Source organism: Felis catus, chromosome A1 (genome assembly GCF_018350175.1).
Source record: "Felis catus isolate Fca126 chromosome A1, F.catus_Fca126_mat1.0, whole genome shotgun sequence".
NCBI lineage: Eukaryota > Metazoa > Chordata > Mammalia > Carnivora > Felidae > Felis > Felis catus.
Genome location: NC_058368.1, coordinates 64,255,902 through 64,278,265, shown reverse-complemented (window position 1 = coordinate 64,278,265; position 22,364 = coordinate 64,255,902). Strand labels below are relative to the sequence as shown.

Sequence of the window (22,364 nt, the reverse complement as noted above, 5' to 3'; positions counted from 1 at the left end):
TCAAATCAACCTAGTAATAAAATGAGAAAAGGGAAGGGAGGCAATTTGCAAAAAAGGAATCACAAAATGACCAATAAACAAAAATGTGATGCTCAACTTTAGCAATCAGTGAAATGCACATGGCCAAAAAAGATCCCCTCAGTTTATGTAAACTTGAGACAGGTTTCTTCCAGACTCAAAGTTCCTGACCTCCCTCTCCTAGAGCCCTTACTTTAGAAAACTTGCTATTGTAACTCCTGCCTCTGCCCTTTGGAGATGTAAAAGTTCTCCGGCCTCTTAACAGTTTTACAACCCAGGACTGTTTTTGTCAAGGACCTGGGAGCCATCCCTTTGAAATGTAACTTTTTTAAAAGATAGAACCCATACCCCCTGGTCTCTATAGGAGTCTAACTTGGACAAGTGCCAGTTAGCAAACATTGATAGCCTAATCCCATTGACCAACCACTTCCCTAATCAACTCCAGTACGTTTCATCTAGTTCACCCCAGTGCTTAAAAACTCTCCCACCTTTTGTTTCAGCAGAGTTGAATTCAATCTCTCTCCTTGATTGCAATAGCCTTGACTCCTATTTCAAATGTTTTAAATAGTCTCCCTTTCCTGTTTAATTCTGTCTGGTGCCATTTTTATTTGGCACACCTAAGTATAGTTTTTACATTTATATCTAAAAGTTTGCAAAATTAAAAAGTCTGAGGATATGTAATTTTGGCAAAAAGTAAAAAAAAAAAAGTTTTTCTTTGGTTCTTGTGTAAACATAAATTGATACAATGGTTTTGAAGATCAATTTTACTACCCCAAGTAACTTATACTCAAATGCATAAAGAGCTTGCTTGTAGCATTGCTTAGACTCATTAAATTTGAAAACAACAGACAATACATTATGGTATATTCGTATCCCTAAGTGAATAAAGTCTATTTCATTAGCAGAAAGACTATTAATGATGTATAGATTTGAGAAACACAGTAGTGAAAAACATACATACGTTTGTATGCATGTATGTTTGTATGTACGCATATAGGCAGGCATATACAGTATGTCAAGGTATACAACCAAAGATAAAGAAGGGCATTATCATTTCCTTAAAATTTCAAATGATCTGGGAGATTCAGGGAAGATACCTTTGCAGTACTGTTGCAGCACAGGCTTTGGAAACTTCAGGATCCACACAATAACCAGACAGAACAATCAGATAGTAAAATCAAAATCACATGATATCATTTTACAGCCCAACTCATGAATTATCCTCACGAACCTCAAAATACAAATGCATGGAGACATATTAGCAATAGTCGCTAAACCCAATGCCGTCAGCATGTCTGCCGAAGAAAGCAGTGGGAAGCAACACAGCATGTTATGAGCCTGAAAACCAAAGACTGCAAAAAAGCCAACTAGTATTCACTGGAAATCAATCTGCAAACAGCAGAGAATCAGAAGTTTTTCCCACCCTAGCAGGGGGAGAGTGTAAACACCCTGATACAAGGCTTTTGCAGGGCTGGAGCCTCTGACTCGAAACTAATCCACCAGGTCTTTCTTACTATTTGGGGGTCCACAAAGAAGAGAAACTGCTGGAAGTGGAATCAAGCATTAGGGGGACAAGGTCAGTGGAAAGAGAAGATCTGAGTAAATGTAGGGGAGGAGATGGAACCAGAATATCTCAGAAAAGAAGCCACCATACTTTACAACTATGTGAAAACAACAGGACCGGGAAGTTAGTACATTTAGAAAATCTATCTGAACCAAGCCTCCTTCTAAAAATTGAGAAAATTTAAATTCACATACAAATAAGCATCGGAAAATGATTAAGATCAAATCCTATAACAAGTTATTATAACAATATTATTTTGCTGCTATCTTTGCAATGAAAGCGCACCAGAATGACGTGCAGAAATCAGACCAAACATTTAACATATAATTTTCAAAAAAACTGAAAGACATTTAAAAAAAGAAAAACAAGATACCAAATAATAACATAAACCAGAATTAGAGAAATTCAGAAATGAGGTTAGAGATTTTGAAAAAGAAGAGAAGAAAAAACCATTTAAAAATAAAATCTTGAAGGAGTGTAAGAGCAAAGAAACACCACTAGAATACCACAAGGGAAGTAGAAAGTGGAAAAAGGTAGATATCTAAAATTAAAAATGAATTTAACAACAGATCAAAAGTATTGAAGAATGTACTGAAAAGAAGCAAGTACAAGTCAACAAATGTATATAATAGGTGTCCTTGAGGAAAAACAAATCAAAACAGGGGAAGAGAACAATTACTTAAAACTATAACTCACTGGGTCGCCTGGGTGGCTCAGTCGGGTAAGCATCTGACTTCCACTCAGGTCATGATCTCACAGTTCGTGGATTCAAGCCCCAAGTCGGGCTTTGTGCTGACAGCTCAAAGCCTGGAGCTTGCTTTGGATTCTGTGTCTCCCTCTCTCTCTCTGCCCCTTCCCTGCTCATGCTCTGTCTCTCTGTGTCTTTCAAAAATGAATAAAAACATTTAAATATTTAAAAAAAGACTATAACTCATTTTAACCTGCTAAAAATTTGATATTAATTATTTAAAAGGTATATTATGTTACTGAGAATGTCAACTCAGAACTGCCAACACAAAGCTATAAGCTATATTCTAGTAACATTACTGCACCTTAAAGAAAACAAGACGTTGGGCACTGAGAGAGTAAAAATATATGTTATTTATAAACAGTACAAAATTAGACTGTCAATATTTGCCAGCAATGCTTTCTCCCAGAACAGAAATCAGTGCATATTAAAGAGATGCAAGGAAAGAAAATCCCAATATTCTTCTATCCAGCAGAAATGACTTTCATGTAAAAGGGTCATAAACTCTTATCACCAAGTAAGAATTTATGAAATATTGTCTTTATAAGTCCTGTGTAAGAAATGTATTAAAGACATTTTGACAGAACTGGTAGTAAGCATTGCATATATAGTTACTGAAAGAATAAATGAAGTGTGCAGATGTAGTAGGTGAATAAAATTTAATTAGAATATGGATAAAATATTCCAAAATATAACTGACTTTAGTAATCATAATTGGTACGGTAGTTTTAGTATTATTAATATTAGTAATCACATTGATAATATGATATATCTAAAATAGAGTAAAGCAAATGAGTAAGGAGATTATTTTATCTTTTATCACCTGTGTCTTTAAGAACCATGTCTTATGCCTAGATTGTGGCCATAAGAATACTATTTCTTAAGAAAACAAACCAAGGGTCATGTAAAAATGACTGATTCCATGTGTGTGACAGATAATGAACAAGCTCAGTTTGGAATATTTTCTTAAATTATATGACAATGAAACTAGCAAAAACTTTAAGGATCATGTCAAAAGAACTCAAAGGCCAAATCAGAGAAGGGTCAACTGGCATAATGTGGGACAATCTGGACTTCAATAAGGATAAGAATCACAAACATTCTTTTTTTTTTTTTCAACGTTTATTTATTTTTGGGACAGAGAAACACAGAGCATGAACGGGCGAGGGGCAGAGAGAGAGGGAGACACAGAATCGGAAACAGGCTCCAGGCTCTGAGCCATCAGCCCAGAGCCCGATGCGGGGCTCGAACTCACGGACCGCGAGATCGTGACCTGGCTGAAGTCGGACGCTTAACCGACTGTGCCACCCAGGCGCCCCATGAATCACAAACATTCTTAAAGCTACTTTTGTGATGACCTTAATTTGTACAATCTTTTAGGGTGCCTGGGTGGCCCAGTTGGTTAAACGTCCAACACTTGATTTTGGCTCAGGCCATGATCTCCATGTTTATGGGATTAAGCCCACAGCCTCTGTGTGGACAGTGTGGAGCCTGCTTGGAATTCTGTCTATTCCTCTCTCTGCCCCTCCCCTACTCTCTCTTTCTATCAAAATAAAAAAATAAACATTTAAAAACCTGATTTTTTGATGGTGTTAAAAAAAAAAAGAATTGGTCACCTTCTGAGAAAGGGAGGGTGCCAATTCATTATCTTAAAACTAGTTAAATAAAAAGAAATATTCAAGAATCTATCCTGACTTTCCTGAAGATGATAAGTAAAGTAGATAACTACATCACTGAAGTTGACTTTTATCCTGAGTGCATCTGTCAAAGAAAATAAGTAATGCTATAGAGAAAGGAAAATGACATATAAGACATTTCAGATGAGTAAGTATATGAGGAATTTCATATACCTATGAAAAAGCACCATTCAATGAATTATCATGGTAACAGAAATTAATATAGAATAAAATACTCTTCCACTTCAATTCTTTGGACAGATACACAAAAGTAGTGACAATGGGGGAAAACGTTTGCAACAATGGGGAGCAATAAATAATAATGAACTCTTATTTATTGCTGTTAACCATATAAATTTGACTCAATCACCCTGTAAAGCAGTTTGACATTTCCTAGTAAAGCTTAACATATGCATGCTTTGCTTTGAGATATTGTCATGATACTTCTAGGTATATACTGCAGAGGCTCTTATACATGTGTATCAAGAGATACGTTCAAGATGGTTTATGGCAACATAATTCACTATATCCAAAAACTGAAATCAACTCCAGTATCCATAAACAAGAGAATAAATAAGCGGGTGTGTGTGCCCATAAATGAGAACACTATTCCTTGGTAAAATAAATGAGTACATCTACAGCCACCATCATGGATGAACTTCAAAAATATAACATTTAAGTGAAAGGAACATACCACATAACAACAAAAATGACATGATTCCACTTACATAGAATGCAAACTCCAGCAATATATGTTTGCAAATGCATAGATTGATGGTGAAAAACTCTTAACAAGAGGAAAAGGGAATGATTTATATATAATTTATGATCATAGTAAATTCTTGGAGTGAAATGTGTTCAGGGAGAGGCACACAGAGACATGGAAATATTCTGTTTATTTGACTGGGTAGAGAAGTAGATACAAATTCATTTTGTCATTTTCCTTAAACTGTGCATGTGTGAGTATGTGTGTGTAATTATAGATTTTTCTCTATTTCTATACATCTATATTCGTCTCTGTTTCTATCTCTATATTATTGTTATGACTTCACCTGGTTGTATGGAATATTCCTTTGTTTCTTGCCAGTTCACGGTAGAAGCATTTAGGAAAATCCTTTTACATATCTTACTCAACAACTTTTTCTGGTTCAGTGTGGGGATGGATGGGGCACTCCTGTAATGCTATGTACGGATTAGGTTATTTAACCCTCGCAGGATGTTCTTGGAAAGTACTATCATTATCCCCATCTTAAGGAAATTCAGGCATAGCACAATTATGTGTGCAAGGTAATTGGTAAATTACTTGTGCAAGCTACACTTCATTTACACGTTTGTTTTTTTAACCAGTTCACTGTATTGCTAGTAAAAATAACACTGCACATTCAAACAAAACGACCACATGGAAAAACTTGTAATAGTCTTTCCCTAACGAATAAAATGCAAACTCTTCACTCTTGAATTTGGAACCCATTATGATATTTTCAAGCCACATTTGAATAATGTTGGTCCTCCCCTCTCTCCTCACAGCTCCCCAATCTCCGTTCACCATGCTCGCTCTTCACAAGATACCTTCTTCCTTCCTGTTGTCCATAGCTGAAACTAAGTCACGCACCCACCTTCTCAAATGCCACTTTCTCATAAACACCGCCATTAATTTGTTTTTTCAGATGGCCCTTTCCCTGTCTCCCCTATGCAGTATTTTCTGATTGCCCCACTTAGATAGATAGTCTCTCTCCCTCCTCTTAGTTCACATGAAAGTTTGATTTATCTCTGTTGGAATTTAACATGAGTCAGGAGCTTGTGCAAACTATTTCTTCAGTGTTCATCACAAACTGGTAGAGATGAAAGTGAAACATTTCTGCTCACATACAAGAGGCACTGCTCCAAAATGGAAGGCTGCTTGAAGCAAGCGTTACCTGAAGGCTTCAGACCCCATGAAAAGATGGAAGTGGATCTCCTTTGGTGTTAGGAAGAAAACCCTTGGCTTAAAACAGTCAAACAGACTGATACCAAAAATCATATAGGGTAAGCCACACTCCCAGTCTAATTTTTATAGTCCCTAATGCCTTCGTGTATATGATGTTCTTTTGGTATGCTAACATATACACGTAGATGGTGTTTTAAGAGTTCATGCTACTTTAATAAAGCTTTAGATATGCTAATAAATAAGGGATATAATAAACAAGGGTACACGTGTTTGTTCCTCATGGAAGAAATGGTTCTGAGACCAGCAGCAAGAGCATCATATAGAAGCATACAAGCAATGCCCCCCTTAGACCTCCTGTATCAGACTCAGCTTTTTAACAAGGACCCCAAGTGTTTTGTATACACAAGCAACTTTGACAAGCTCTGGGCCCAGATCACATGCTTTGTTGCTTATATTAATTATTTATAGTTAGATGAGCACTTAATTGGTCAAAATCCTATATGAAATACTCTTTGTACTTAGTTAGAGATATGGAAGTCATTAAGGAGCTGAAAGTATACCTGACTTGTTTCTACATGATCCACTTTATCAATTCCTCCTGAGAGACAATTTCAATAACCATTCTGTTTATTTGCAACCAAAGGCTATAAAAATAGACCTGGGTAGAAATATGATTTGTTTCTGGTTTCACTGACCGTCACATGACTCCAGGCAAGCCATGATAAAATGTATCTGATAATAGTTTCTTAAAAATTTCAGTTTTTACTTCCTCTATTGGTCACACAGTCATACTGAGCATTGTGCTAGTTCAGAGAGACCATAGCTTCTTCATTTTACGTCCTCTGGCATGGTACAGATTTAGTCACGAGATCTGCAGAATACCTGCTTGATCTGGGATGCATGCTAGGAGGTTTCGTAAGCTTTAATTAATAAGTCTTCCCTCTTCACCTGAGTGATTGAACATCAGTTCTGTGTCTAAGCCAAAGCAATGAAAATCATTCCATAGGCATTCAAGGACAAACCCTCTTATTCCAATTCTATTATTTAAATCCACGAATGTGATATATAATGTTTCAAGAGAATGAATGATGATTTTAGATGTTTCATTAGGTATCCAGATACCACTACACAATCTTGTTAATAAAATAGCAAGCAGCCAGGATGAGTCTCAATTATTTAGACACCGAAATGGAAGTGTATAATCAGAATAATAGTCATAGTTATCACATCTTAATTAAAATATATTTATCTTAGAGATGTACTTCATTTCTCTTTAGTATAATATTCACCAGTAGTGTAAAGACTGTAGTAGATGACAGTTTCAAACTGTTTATATTTTTCAACATTGAACAGAATCAGGAAGTGTTTCTTTGTGAAAATCTTTTTGGCTTTATCATGATCCTTCAGTATTAGGCATTATAAAATGTACATTAAAGTATATATAGTCATTATTCAAGATTACTTTCTCTGTGTCACAAAGATTTGAATCTAGTAACCTTATACAAGATGATTTATTTTTAGCATCACTGAATAAACACATAGCTAGTTATTTTTAGTAAACTTTCTTATATTGAGGATAATTTATTAAAGGGCCATTTATCAACACCTTGCAAAGTAAACTAAAAACATTTTGTTTTAATTGAATTTGGTGAAACTTTAATTTAGAAAGAATACACATACTTTTAATATGCTTATTTGGAACTATTATTTTTCAAGGAAACTATGATTAATATAAACAAATGCATACTTGTATTATCTGTTTGACATAATTTATATTGGAAAAAATCATCAATAGATAATATAAAATGATTTCTACAAAATGAATAATTACATAGTTTTAGTAATTCTGGAAAGAAAAATAAAGACTGCATTTTTTAAAGAAAATGCCACTTGTAATTTTTTTGAGTTCTCCTTGACCTCTATGCCTGAGATTCTGAAATAAAGGTGATTTGTGGCAAAAACAAGTTTGAGGAAGCCAAGAATTTTCACTCACTCTACAATCGTGCATTACTAAATAAATCAGCAACCTCTATTCTTCAGTGGTTAACAAAGTATTATTTATTATCTTCATTTTACTATGCACATGGAATATACTATTCTTTTCCAAGGTCATTGTTAGTACCATGCTGTAGACGCATTTGTCAGATGCTGCTCTAAGGTTAGTTACTAAGTGACAAGTCCAAACCCAATATAAACAATAGTTCTATTTATTTTAGGCTATTGAAGGTGAACCAAAGTTTCTTTCCATATCTAGTAGCTTTATATTTTGATGTATTTCCCTTCTACTTCCAAATTAATCTCCATTAAGTTGAACACCTTTGGTATTCATAAACTTACCTTCTGAGATAAAACACAGGGGAATGCTTCATAAACTAGACGGTGCTATCAGGGGCCGGGTACTGTATCACCACTGTTCTTATGACGCAGTAAGCAGTTTGCGCAACAGGGAATCATTGAGAACAGAGATGATGAAAGGTTGGAGAACTGAGTCCTGCATTCTAGAAATATTTAGAATTTGGGATGATGATGAAAACCCAAACAAAGAGAAGAAGAAGAGCAGCTAATGAAATAAGAACCTAAAGGCTAACAGTCCTTTTGAAGAAAGACTTTGGGTGGCTGAATAGGAAGCCGAGGGACCAGATTGCTGCACTGGTACTCTGAATGCACCAGTCTTTATGAACCTATACGATGACCCTTCTGCAGAGACATGTTGAGGAAAAAGGAGACATGACCACTAGGAAAAATGTCATCTGAACACACACCAAACGATCTTTGTTGCCATTTACAGTTGCTTAGCTAAAATAAAATTATTTCTAAAAACTGTTAAACACACTGTATAACATTGTATGAACAATGATGAATATGACAATAGAAATTATCACAATTTGAAAACTGAAAATCACCCTACTATTCTCGAATGTATTATAGCTGAATCAAACTGGGGTCAAATTCAATGCATCTGAGTTATCGCTGTGAACCACCTTATCAAAATGAATCTGGTTCTAGGTTACACAGTCTGTGTTTTCTTTAAAATTGAAATTTAAATTACAATATCACATATGAATTGCAAGCAATGCTACTACAGATTCCAAAACGATACATGGACTAGTTTTGCTGCAGCTCGTATTTTAGTGCCATTCTGGTTTGTTTTTCAACATTTGAAACTATCAGAATTTCGGGTATTAGAAGAATAGTCAAGTAGTTGAAAAAGTATTGATGATTGTGTCAATATGTTTGCTCTGCATGGCTAAAAGAACAGAACTTGTTTTTTCCCACTGGTGTTTAGAACCTGCATCAATCAGCTACTTTGAAAGGGTGCCAAGTGTCAAGTGAGGCAAAATGAAGGTTCAAAGCCATTTTGACCCTACACTTCCAGGTTACTAGTGAAATAACCACACCTATACAAATGAGCCAGATTCAATACCTAAAAAAAAGCACAGAGTAAGTTCCCATAAGATTGGAATTTTTAAATCATTTTACTGAAATAGGAAAATATTTTCAGTTTCCTAAGAGTAAACACTGCAGAGTACAGATGGCTGCTTTTTATAAGAAACATATCAGTTATCATTTCATAATAGCCACCAGGTAGTTTTGAAAGCTAAAAAGTTGTTAAATTATTTGATACCATTGGTGATGAAAACAAAATGATACCTAAAAGGTATATAAATATTTTGATGGTAAAACTTTGCCCGTTAAAGTGTGTAGAACCCTCTCTTGTTTGAAATAAACATGAACAAGAACAGATGGAAGATCAGGTTAAGGAATAATTAGTAAAATATTCACCAGCTTTGAAAATTGTCATAAATGAAGCAAAATCAAATTTGCAGAACACAATAGTAGTGTTATTCCATGTAATCCTACATGGCTATAATTACATAAATACATTTTGGTATAACTCTTTCTAATCAGACATTTTTGAGGTGACAAATGAACTGTATTGTAGTAAGGTTGTATTTTATAAAGAATACATATCCGTGTAAAGAAGAGACAATGGTGCATTTCAAGTTCTTTATTCAAATTCAAACCTGGCAAACTTTCTAGAGCACTTGAGTTTTAAGTCATTATAGCCATCTAAAACTAGGTCTCAACTTGCTTTAGCAATATATCAAATGAGACAAACACAAGGAAAATATGATCGTGCTATATAAAAATAGAAATGTGACCTATGCATTGCTACTTTCCCTGCCCCTATTTATTTCAGCATACTATCCACAGTGGTTTCCTAACCACTTATTAAAAATTGAAAGGCAACAGCTATAAACTCTGAGAAACACGATAGGCAATCCACTTATAGCAGATGTGGATTTTAAAAAAATGTTTGCCTGGAGTTGCTGAAAACCATCTAAATCTTAAATCTCTCCAATTCTGATGGATAGTTGCTTGCACCATACGTGTTCATATCAGTAATAATTGAAAACAAGGTTTTGAGGTAAAAATTCATTCTTGCCACCTTGACAAGTATGGTTTGTGAGAAAATTATTAGTGGTTGAATATCCTCCACTATCTCTACTTCTCTTGTGAAATAAACAAAAAAAAAAAAAAAAAGAGAGGGAGAGAGTAATCTATTAATACATAATGAGTTCTTGAGCTTATAAATAACTCCCAGAGTGAAAAAATTCCTATAAAAATGCTAATTCTACACACACACACATACATGCATAAAATTTATAGATGAAGTTTCAACTTCAACTATTCTTTATAATAATATTTATGCCTTAAAGCCCTACTAATAGTCAAATTGCAATAAAATTATGGTACATGGAAATACTGAAGATAAAATGAAAATGAAAGACTAACTAATATTATCCTAATAGATAAGTATCATAATTCCAAAATACAATGGAGGACATTTTAACTCTTAGAAAAATAATTTTTTTCTAGTGAAAACCCTTTCATTTTCATTTTCTACTTCCTCCTTTTCTTGTTGTTTTGGCCTAACCAACAAAATATAGAGTAAAACAGAAGAATCAGCCTGATAAACTATATTAATACCAATAACAAAAACATGTATCCTAACCTGCCCCTACAAGAGTAGAAGATATTTAATTTTCACAAAGAAATTGCCTTAATATATCAAGACATTTTGTGGCCATTGGTTCAACTGCTGCTCCAATGTACTAAATCCCATCTATTTACTTTCTTTTTTCTTAATTTCTTTATGTTTATTTATTTTTGAAAGAGAGAGAGAGCGAGAGCAAGCTAGAGCAGGGTAGAGGCAGAGACAGAGAGGGAGACACAGAATCCGAAGCAGGCTCCAGGCTCTGAGCTATCAGCACACAGCCCGAGGTGGGGCTCGAACTCATGAGTCGTGAGATCATGACCTAAACTGAAGTTAGTCGCTTAACCAACTGAGTCACCCAGGCAACCCCCCGCCCCGCGCCATCTATTTACTTTCTATATTAAATTCATTTCTATTTCTAACAGGAAAACATGTTTCTTCATATTAATTGTCCTTTGTATTTTGTACCTCTGTGGCTTCCATTTTTTTAACCAATATATCTGCCTTATAAAACAAGAGCCTAGAAAGAACGCAGTATTGATGCTTGAAGCATGTGTAGTGTTCTAAATTTATTACAAGAAGTGAAAAGCAAATGAATTCTTCTCCCACCAAAGTCATGAAAGGACATGTCTAACAGTTCCAAAGCAGCCCTTTGTGATTTAGAGAGAAACTATCAGACTAGCCTCCAGATAGGGCTGCACAGGTCCAGAAAATTACTTTATAAAGTAGTCACCTTTGATATGACCTGAGATAAATAAAGAGCTGGAAGGTAGCTGCCCTGGGTACATTAACTTTCATCCTTCTTTCTCAGTTGATAACTTTGGTTGTCTTGCCCACCTGAACATCTGCATATACCTAACAAGAAAGAGTCAATATGCCTCATCTTTGAAAGTGAAGAAAAGAAAACAAAGTTCATCTGGGGATTTGTTGTGGCTGTTGTCATTTGCAAGCTCCATCTTTTGCCGTGGTGATCAGTCCAGCCATACCAGAAACGGTTTTCAAACTCATAGAACCACAACAAGGCGAATGACCGGTGAGAGTTTTTTTGGGAGAACAAATTCCTAAGAGTTAAATCTGAGCAGTTTCCACTATCACTAACCATATATTTAACCAATTTCTTTGCAATTCGACTCTGATGCAAACCTGGTAAAGTATCTTTTATGTAATGGCACAATATAATGAAGTTGCAGAATTTGATTATTTAGTAGAGTTTACCCATCCTGGTTTGACATTATTTACCAATATGCATTTAATAGGCACCCTGATAGTCATTTCATGCCCTGAGGACCATCTGCCTTTAAAGCCTTTAATTCTCAGAACTGGTCATTCACTAGTCTTTCTCAGAAAAAATAAAAATGCCATTTCCATTCAAAGCCATGAGTTAAAGATAACAAAACCCCCAAGAATACATGTCCTGAATAACTTAAAAATGGGGTCATTTTCATTTCCAATTCCTTTTGCATGCTTCTGAATTCACTATCATTATTACTTTACATTCACAATAATAATTATCTTCAATTATATTTCAAAATTAATTCTTTAGAAGTGGTGTTAGAATCATGTACTTACAGTCCGTGATTTTCAGCGTCCTCTTGACTTCTCCACTTCCCGATCCCCCACAACCGTCTTCATCATCACACTCCCCGCTGACCTGTTCAGCCATGCCACCGCCACTGCCCATCTGCAGTTCCCACTTGTTGGGCTTGGGTGACCTACCCTGCAACAACTAAATATGGATACAAAAACACTTATTAATGGAAGACTCAAGTCATCTAAGGAAGTGATTCAGAAACGTGTCTAAATTAGAATGATTTTCTTATGGGGCTCTACTATTTTGGTGAGAATACTTTACCAAATTGAGTCTGTAAGAAAAATTAAAACTACTGAAATAATAATAAATAATGGGCAAGGTGTTACAGCTACAAAGATCTACAATCTGCATATCGGCTCAATAATCAAGTTTTGCTTGAGGCTTTGGAAAGCCAATAAACCAGGCTTTCTTGCTCATGGATAGTTTGGCTGGAGAATCTTTTGTCTCTAAATTAACATGTTTAAGCTTGGTCAATCAAACTCCATCAATCAAACTCCAGGACGACACAACTCCCTTTGCAGTATATTGGTTGATACTACTGTGCTGTGCTGTAAGCCAACAATCCAAAATTTCTCAAAACATAGAGTAATATTCTTCAAGAAAAGATTCCGCTAAAAGAATGTCAAATTTTGCACATATATGTGTATATAGCTTTAAACTTTCTTGGATCAGATGCATAGTCCAATGCATATGGCACAGAACTGAACCTGGGAACAAAAGACTTAGATCCCACTTTCATTTCTACAAATTACTTAGGAAATTTAACCAACTTCTTGGTTCTTGGTTCTCAAGTATTTTATTTACTAATACGAGCAAAATGGATGGAATAGCCATTTCCCCCTACAGCATGGGAGTGCTGGTAATATTTTTGAATAATATTGGTAATGCCTGAACTCCTTTTCAAGAAGATGATATCATGAATAATAGAATATTTCACTTAAAGCTAAGATGAGAAAAATGATTATGTGGCACACACCCCTGTAAGGCAGTATAGAACATATGACCAAGCATGAGCACAAGAGGGTACTGCTATATTATGAACAAAATGTACCACTGCTGAACACTTAATGGGCATTTAATTTTTAGGGTGCTTCATGAAAGTATCAGGGTTGTTACTTCTAGGAGATTTTCTAGATAATAGTACCGACTGGCAGACAATAATTAAACATGCAGCCCAATGACAATATTTCATATTGGAAAACAAAGGGTAAAATATCCGCAGTACAACTAAGATGAATATGTTTAGCATTTAAGGAACACTTACATCAAAGAAGCTGGACTTTTTTATAAGCTTTCAAAATTAAAAATAAAATGAGGTCACAAATTATGAAATATTACAATTCTTTAAAATTAATTTTTCCCTAACAAGAACGAAACGGTAAAACAATTTGACAATAATTAAAAAATTCTGGTCAGAATTAATTTCTATTTATTAGCATTTCCTAAATGTGTTAATAGGCGTTAAATTAAAAAAGATGTCTCCCCTGATTCTCTTGCATATTCCTCCAAACAAGAGGTTAATATTCCATAAGACATTCCCTTACTGAGAAGATCATACCCCGGGAAACAAGCCATCATATCTTACTTTTTCTCCACGTTTCAGTTTCTCATCCTCTTCACAATCCCTCTCACTGTTTCCCAGTCCTTGAATATGAGACATAATCACTGCTTCCTAAGACAAACCCATCAAAAAATATCCACAATTCTATCTGACCCACACTTCCAGGTTCCCAATAATCCTATCTCCCTCTGATGGGGTCAATATCTCTGCGTCCTCTGCATGAAAGTTCCATCTTACTATGTTCATTTTCTTCCTTCTCAATCATCACACATCCACAAGTGTTCATTTTCGTTCTCACAACTATTATAAAATTTATCTTGCCAAAATCCCCTATACATTTCTAATCAACAAAAACAAGCTTTTCACAGTAAGATCCTTATTCAAACCCCACATCTTTTGGATTAAACTATTCCAATTTCTTCTTAGTTTGATTGTCTCTCTCCTCACACTTCCAGGAAAATAAAGATAAATGTTTCAGTTAATAGCAGAAATCTCTGTTCTTCCTTTGTAGTCTCTTTCTGGGAATCCATCCCGACAGATTGTGCTCTCACCTGTATACAAATTACACACAAGTCCTTATCTGCAGCTCTTGCTACAATACTTCATCTCTAAGCAGTGATTGGATATAAAAATGTACTCTACTGCTTTGTATCTTAAAATAAAACTTCCATCTCCACTATTCATGTATCATTACAACTTCTCTTCCCAACCCCTGATTGCAGGGGACATCAGTCTCTCCATCTACTACCACCAAATTATTTTCCCCAAATCAGTACTTTCACCATGTCATTTCTCTCTGCCTTACTGCTCTTTGTGACCCTTAACTGTCAAAAACTGCTAGTTCCCAACATGTGTCTAGAGGAGAAATATCACTAGAGATAGACAAATCACAGAAAGAGATCCTGTGGCAAAATGGTTGTGAAATTCCTATGATGGCCCCTTCTTGATACCCATGAACTAAAGGCTCATGAGAAACCTCACAGTAAGCAATCTTGTTTAACAGTTGAGACTCACTTCCTATTTTCCAAATTTACATAAGCAAATTACCCCTTCCCCTCACTCAACACCCACTGACATACATTTGGAAATGGGGCCTACAAAATACCGTTCAAATACAGTTAAAAACTTTGTTTTTGTTAATTACGTCTAAGCACAATCCTCCATCACCCAAATTCTGCCTTGAAGCAATGAGTTTGTTTGTCACACTGAAATTGTGTGAATTTATATGTCTATAATTTTGTTTGTGCTTTTTTCATATTTTTCTCACTTCCAACTCTTGTTTTTCCTCCACATAGAATACCCCCATTCATCTTTCACAATTCATCATATCCTAAATCTCAAGTTCAACCTCAAATACCTCTTTTCCTACTCCATACATATTTCTTGGATCTTTTCAATCTATGTGAACCATTCACAGGCACTTAATTAACTTTCTTAAGCATATGCCATGTCTTTCTGACTAATGCTAAGTTTCTCAAGGATGAGACCATGATATTCTCATTTTTATGCTCCCAATCATTACCAGAGGGATATTTCCACATTATAGATGCTGAAGAAATAAGTTTTAATTCATTTGCAATTTGAAAATAATTTATTAAATTTACCCTGTCTTCCACACCCTTTACATCTAATTTAGGAAAGTGCTTTCACTTTTACTCAAATCTTCAGAGGCCATGATATTCTAGAACAGCTTTTGAATTCATGCTTATTGACTGGTAGATGAATTCACTTATTTATTCAACGACATTGAGTATATATTATGCAACTCATACATATGTTGAAGAATGTAATTCACATCAAAGGAGAAGACATAGTCTTAGTTCTTAAAAAGTACTCAGTATATATTCCTTTTTAAAATTTTTAAAGTTTATTTATTTTGAGAAAGAGAGAAAGCATGAGTCGGGGAGGGGCAGAGACAGAGGGAGAGAGAGAGAATCCCAAGCAGGCTCCACACCATCAGTGCAGAGCCTGACACTGGGCTCAAACTCATGAAACCATGAGATAATGACTTGAGCAAAAACTGAGTCAGACACTTAACTAACTGAGCAACCCAGGTGGCCCTATATTCCTTATTTCAAAAAAGTTCTTAATGTTTATTTACTTTTGATAGAGAGGCAGAGTGTGAATGGGGGGTGGACAGAGAGAGAGGGAGACACAGAATCCAAAGCAGGCTCCAGGCTCTAAGCTGTCAACGTAGAGCCTGATGCAGGGTTTGAACCCACAAACTGTGAGATCATGACCTGAGCCAAAGTAGGACACCCAACCGACTGAGCCACCCTGGTGCCCCTATATTCCTTCTTTCAAATTGGTCTACATGAATACGCAACAAGGTACAATCAAAATAAAAGAAATGATGTGAAAATCGGGGGTGGGGTGGGGGAAGCAGACTAATGATTTAGTTTTGTCACCTTGCCAAATGATTTTTCTTTTTGATCTTAGTAAGAAGTTCATCTCATTCCTGTGCTCCAGGAAGCATCTAAAATATTGTGGAAATAAAAATTTAACATTGAAGGATTATACCAAGAAATACTTCCCCAAAATATTTGTGTTTGCTACCCTATTAACTCAAGAGAAAAGGGGTATTCAAATTACCTTTTTAAATGAATACCTAGGAACAGGAATCTAGATAGGCTCAAAAACTTATTTATATAAAATATTCATTTTTTTCTAGAGTAGGGAGGGAACTTTAGCTTTATGATTGGGTCACCGGGTGATGAAATAGCCTCTTGTTCTTTCACAGGACATCAGCTCTTTACCACCCTCTCCTCCTCCAAAGCCTGGGAGCAGCATGCAGATCACTCCGCCATCTTTCTGTTGGCTCCACCTTCATGGGCAAGTGCTATTTCACTTACTGTTCTTAAGTCATTTTGGAGAAATATACACAGCTTCCATCAAAGACAAGCTTGTGCCCCATGTCTTTAGGTAAAACGAAACAAGCTCCACATGTGCACATTTAAAGCAACATACACAGGGGCGCCTGGGTTATTCAGTTGGTTAAGCATCTGACTCTTGATTTCAGCTCAGGTCATGATCTCACCGTTCATGAGACTGAGCCCCTCATTGGGCTGTATGCAAACAGCATGGAGCCTGCTTAGGATTCTCTCTCTCTCTCCTTCTCTCTCTCTCTCTCTCTCTCTCTCTCTGCCTCTCCCCTGTTCAGCTCTCTCTCTCTCTCTCTCTCAAAAGAAATAAATACACTTAAAAAAAAGCAATATATACAAATAAAATGACCCTGTAGAATGATAAAGAAGCCAATTTTTATAAATGACATATGAAAATCAGTCATATTACAGTAGATATACTCATGCCACATACTGTATCAAACATTGCTTCTTTTTATCACATACATGGATAGCTGTCCCATATACTCATAAAATACAGAACATATTAGAATTTTTCAAAATGTAAAGACTCAAAATTTTAACATTACTCTCTGGGCCTACATTCTCTGCATCTGTAAATTAAGAGAACAATATCTGTTTGGAAGGTTTTGAGACTATTAATTGGTTTAATTATACAAAGTGCTACCATATTGTGAGTGCTCAGTAATGGTTAGTTATTTGTATCACAGTTATCATTATAACCGGTAGGAACTGATACTGGTTACCCTGATTCTGTCTTTCAAAAAGGGAACCCATGCCATGATCATCCTCATCCTGCCTTGACTTGATCTGAGTCAGCCCAGTTGTAAAGATGGCAGTATTTTGAACACTTGAACCTATTCCCAAGTCATGAAAGGTAGAAAGTCGATCAATACATACATATTTATAGAACAACTACAACAGAGGAAGGGCATGATTTTGAGTCCCAGACATACATTAATTGTGTGCCTTTAACCAACTCACTTAAGCCCATTAAAACTTATTTTATTCTACTGAATAATAATGCAAGGGGAAGCACTTTATGTAGTAGAAGGCACCATATTCATTTACAGTGTCCTGTGCAAGACGCCGCATCCATAAAATTGAGAAGCAGAGTGAGGACAGTGAAAAAACCCACAACTTTTAGGGTGTTCCTCCTTTCGTCAATGCCATGCAGTTTGTGCAGTCAGCTGATTAGCTGAAAATAGTCAGTTCTGATGACTGATGCTTCCTGCTTATGTTTAATTGGTTTAGGAAACTCATTAGTTATGCTATCTTGGAGGATGAGTTCGGTGGGTAGAATATCTGATGACTCTAAGGCAAATGTATTTCTTTCAGCTGGTGAATTAATCTCTCAATAGACTCAATTTGCTTTTTACTAACGGTCTGGCAATATCCCATAGTTGCAATATCCTTTCAAACACTTACAATAAAATCTGGCTAGAGATGGCTCACATACACAACATGTTTGCTGTGAAAGAGAAACATATTCATCCAAAATTTCCAAATGTGAAAGCAATTGAACATGCCTCAAAATCCTATACATAGTAATGCATCTCTAAAATATTTCCTCCTCCGTCCCCTTACAATCATTTACATGGATATACAAGAAGTACATATGTATTTGGAAAATATTAGTCATCAGACACGAGCCTCTACTCATCTATTCAAGTGCAGACATGGTAAAACCTGTTTTCTGAGTTTATGCTATTGATGAGAACATGTTGTTGAAATTAAATGTTGACAGAAAAACTTCAAACTAAAAAACTAAAGATACAGAAAAAAATTATACTTTCACTTCATCAGTTATAAGGCATCTCTAAAGATATATTTTAAGTATAGAATAAAAAATCTCTTTGAATATATACACGCAAATATATACATATATATGAATTTAATTTTGTTATAAAGCACTTGGTATCTGCACTTTCATACAGTTTAAGTGAAACTTAAAAAGAAATGTATGGGAAATAGGAAAACAACGGAAGCTCATAACATTTTAAAATTGGAACTCTGATTCAAAATTCCTCGTGATGTATTTTTAAAGTTATCTCCGTTACATATTTCAAATGAGACCTTTAAAAAAAACTTCTTATATAATATGCCCTCATCTTTTTTTGCAATTTAATTTCCCCTCCCCCAAACCTCTAACTCTGACCCCATCTAGACCCCAACCCGGTCCATCCTTTTTTCACCTCCCTTATGAACACAATTACAATCATATTTTACAAATCTTTTTCTAGCAAATTTTCCCACTCTTCCTCTTTCAAATTAAAAAAAATAATAATTTATGTTAAGCTAACCTAACCACAGATCTCCAAGTTCATATTTTCAAAAGCAGTTAAGCCACAATAGACCATTCCACCTAAAAAGCCAAACACATTTTACAGTGTGTCATGTTATGTTACGTTGACCAGACACAGAAGTCATTTCTGTAGGATTTCTTGTCAGTGTTTGCTTTAAGTTTGAGCTTTCTGATCTCGGCTTCTGTTACCCAGTGATTTGAAAGGTCACTGTTCTGTTGGCATTTAGTTTATGCAAGGCAGTCTGGCAATTTATAAAAGTCTTGTGATTTTGTAAATAGAATACTGAACTTAAAAAAGGCTTACCACATTCACTATCTGGCCTCTAATGCTTCAAGAAATCATTTATTTCTAGTCCCCTTAAGAAAATTCTGTATGTCTCCTTTCACTGTGCTAAAACTTATCTTCAACTCAGAATGTGGCCGGTTCTGTCTTCTGAGCTGCCATGCCAAAAGTGACCAGATACGTCTATAATTAATGTGTGTTCCAGTCCAACCCCTATGTTTGACCTCACGGGAGAGTTTAAACTAAAAGCTAATGAGTAAGTGCAGAAATAAAATGGAAGTAGGGATACAAACACAACCTCAAAAAGAACTCAGAAAAAATGAGAGACTTTTTCTTTTTTTTCAAAAGAGGAAGTGCCCATGCCAAATGTTAGCAATTCTCAAATGGCTTTTGTGAAACGTCTGTGTGAAAACACTCTGAAGACCCGGAAAGAATTGCTAAAAAAGAAAAACAGAAGAAAACAACAACAACAACAATAACACACACACACACACACACACACACACACACACACACACACACTCACAAACACATGCACACACAACATCTCTTACAAGACAACCCCAGAGTTAATTTTGGAGCCTTCAATCAAAACATCCATGCTGAGTTAGCTGGACAGATATAGAAGATCAACGGCTACAATAGGGAAGGAACAAGGCCACTTTGTGACAAGCAATGTATAAGGACCCTGCAGCAGGAGCATGGGAGACGAGGGGAGGAGGAGAATGGAGCCCATCTATATTGCAAACATGTAAGATGTTCAATGGACTAAGTGGATGTGTAATGCAAATTTCTTGAAGTCAGACATTTCATTACGTAGGACATGAGGCATGACATTTATAATTGCCCCACCCCCCACCCCCAAAAAAGGTGAGAATTGTTTTCTTGATGCTGCTATCTTACTTCCCAAGTAGTTTATTAATTTTCCAAATCATTACTGCATATTGCACACTAGATATTGTATATCTACATAGACACACACACAAATCACATTGCATATTGTCATGCACAATTATAGGATAGACACCATCCAGGTTTCTAGCTGTTCCAGGTGAGTCTATGATTAAAATTAAAGAACATCCCAAACCAGAAAAACCAGATATTAAATAATCTCATTATTTTACATTTCTTGGGTGAAGCGTGAATTTGTATTATTCATGGTGTGGTTTATCATCGAGGAGTCATTTTTTAACATGCTGAAAGCCTATATCTCTGTTCCTAGGTCTTCATATGCATGAGAATACTTAAATAACCACCATGTAATACAGACTAACATGCATATTTGCCCTAAAAACACAGATTACCTCAGGAAACGGCCTCTCCCTGGTTTGGATGCTACAGCAACTCAAGGTACTAGTAATTTACTGCTAAGAACATGCCTAACAATTTGCCTCATTATCTTGTATCATCTTCCTGACACTATAAGGCACAACGACCAAGTTTCCAAAATCAAAGATAGAACTGAACATCTGCTCCCTCTGAGCAAACAAGTGAAAGTATTCCAAAACATGGATGGATTGACTGAAGATGAATTCTAGATAACTGATCATCAGCTAGTGAATCAGGTTTCCATTAAGCACACTCTACAGAAGTGAATCGGCACCCATATCAGAAAGGTAATTTTAACTTTACATGCATTTGCTAGTTAATGGTATAATATTAATTTTGGTTGTGTTACTAAGGGAGTGGTTTTCTTTGCTCAGTTCATCTGCTAAATGTTGCTTTATCTTGGCTCAGTCAAAAAGAAAAGGATTGGCAATGTTAGCAATTCAGTTATCTCTACTGACAGAAAGACCATGAAATTTTTACATGGAATACAGGAATTAGCATTTCCATTATTTAGATTTTCCCTTGCCATTTCTTTTTATTATCTTAATATATTTCTAACAGGACTACAGGATTTATGTCATCCAACTGATACATGTTGGAATCACTGTCCTTGAATGATTGATCTGTATAAGCCTGATGTCATGAGAAACAGACAAGGGAAAAAAATAAAAGGAAGGAAGGAAAGGAGGGAGGGAGAAAGGGAGAAAGGAAACCTTTAATCATGATACATTGTCGACGTAAGGGTTCCAGATTAGAAAAGATTATTTGCTAATTCGTCAAAAGTTCCATTATCTTTTAGAAAGAACTGTGACGGATTGCAAATTCATTTAAAACCTAGTTTTGGCAACTAATCTAGATTGCCTTCACTGGCCAGCTGTGCGGAACTCATCCTCAGATGCTCTATTAAAACATTCTAGGAGAGATGCCCTTAAAGTTCCCCAGTCTATTAAAGGTTTACTTCCAAGGAGCTCGTTCTGATCTCATTTAGTACGACACCCTTGTGTATGCCAGATGGTAACAAGAGTTATAGCTTCACACATGTCATTCTGATTTTCACCTTTGCAGTGAAAGTCCCTTAATCTAGCTTTCTTTACATAAACCACAAAAATACGGACAAAGATATGCTAAGCCAGGATTAAGGAATTGTGATCTTGGTAAATATTCTAGAAACAATTTGAGAAAAATTAGTAAAATTTGAGGCTGTGGTTGCCTTGGGGAAAGGGCAGGTGGGTGTTTGGGATTCTAGGCTAGATTCTTCCATTAACGATTTAAATGTGTGCCTAAACAAACTTTAATTTTGCTGAGCCTAAATGTTTTAGCTGAAAAAAAGGAGGAGGTTGAAAGTCCCCAAGTGTGCCTTCTGGCTCTAAAATTTTCAATTCTAACATGTTTCAAGCCATTCTAACATTTGGTTTAGAAACTGGCATTCTAGGGGAGCTTGGATGGCTCAGTCGGGTAAGCATCCAGGTCTTGGTTTCGGCTCAGGCCATGATCTCACTGCT

General features: G+C 35.8%; 1 protein-coding gene across 2 annotated transcripts in view; it reads right to left on the bottom strand.

Annotated features, from left to right (window-relative positions):
• Nucleotides 1-22,364, bottom strand: part of GPC5 (glypican 5) — a 1,421,162-nt gene that overhangs the window by 728,046 nt on the left and 670,752 nt on the right. For both annotated transcript variants that reach the window (XM_011281029.4, XM_045055062.1), the window contains exon 7: nt 12,502-12,658. In XM_011281029.4, the coding sequence (XP_011279331.2) occupies nt 12,502-12,658 (157 nt within the window). The remainder of the gene's footprint in view (nt 1-12,501; nt 12,659-22,364) is intronic.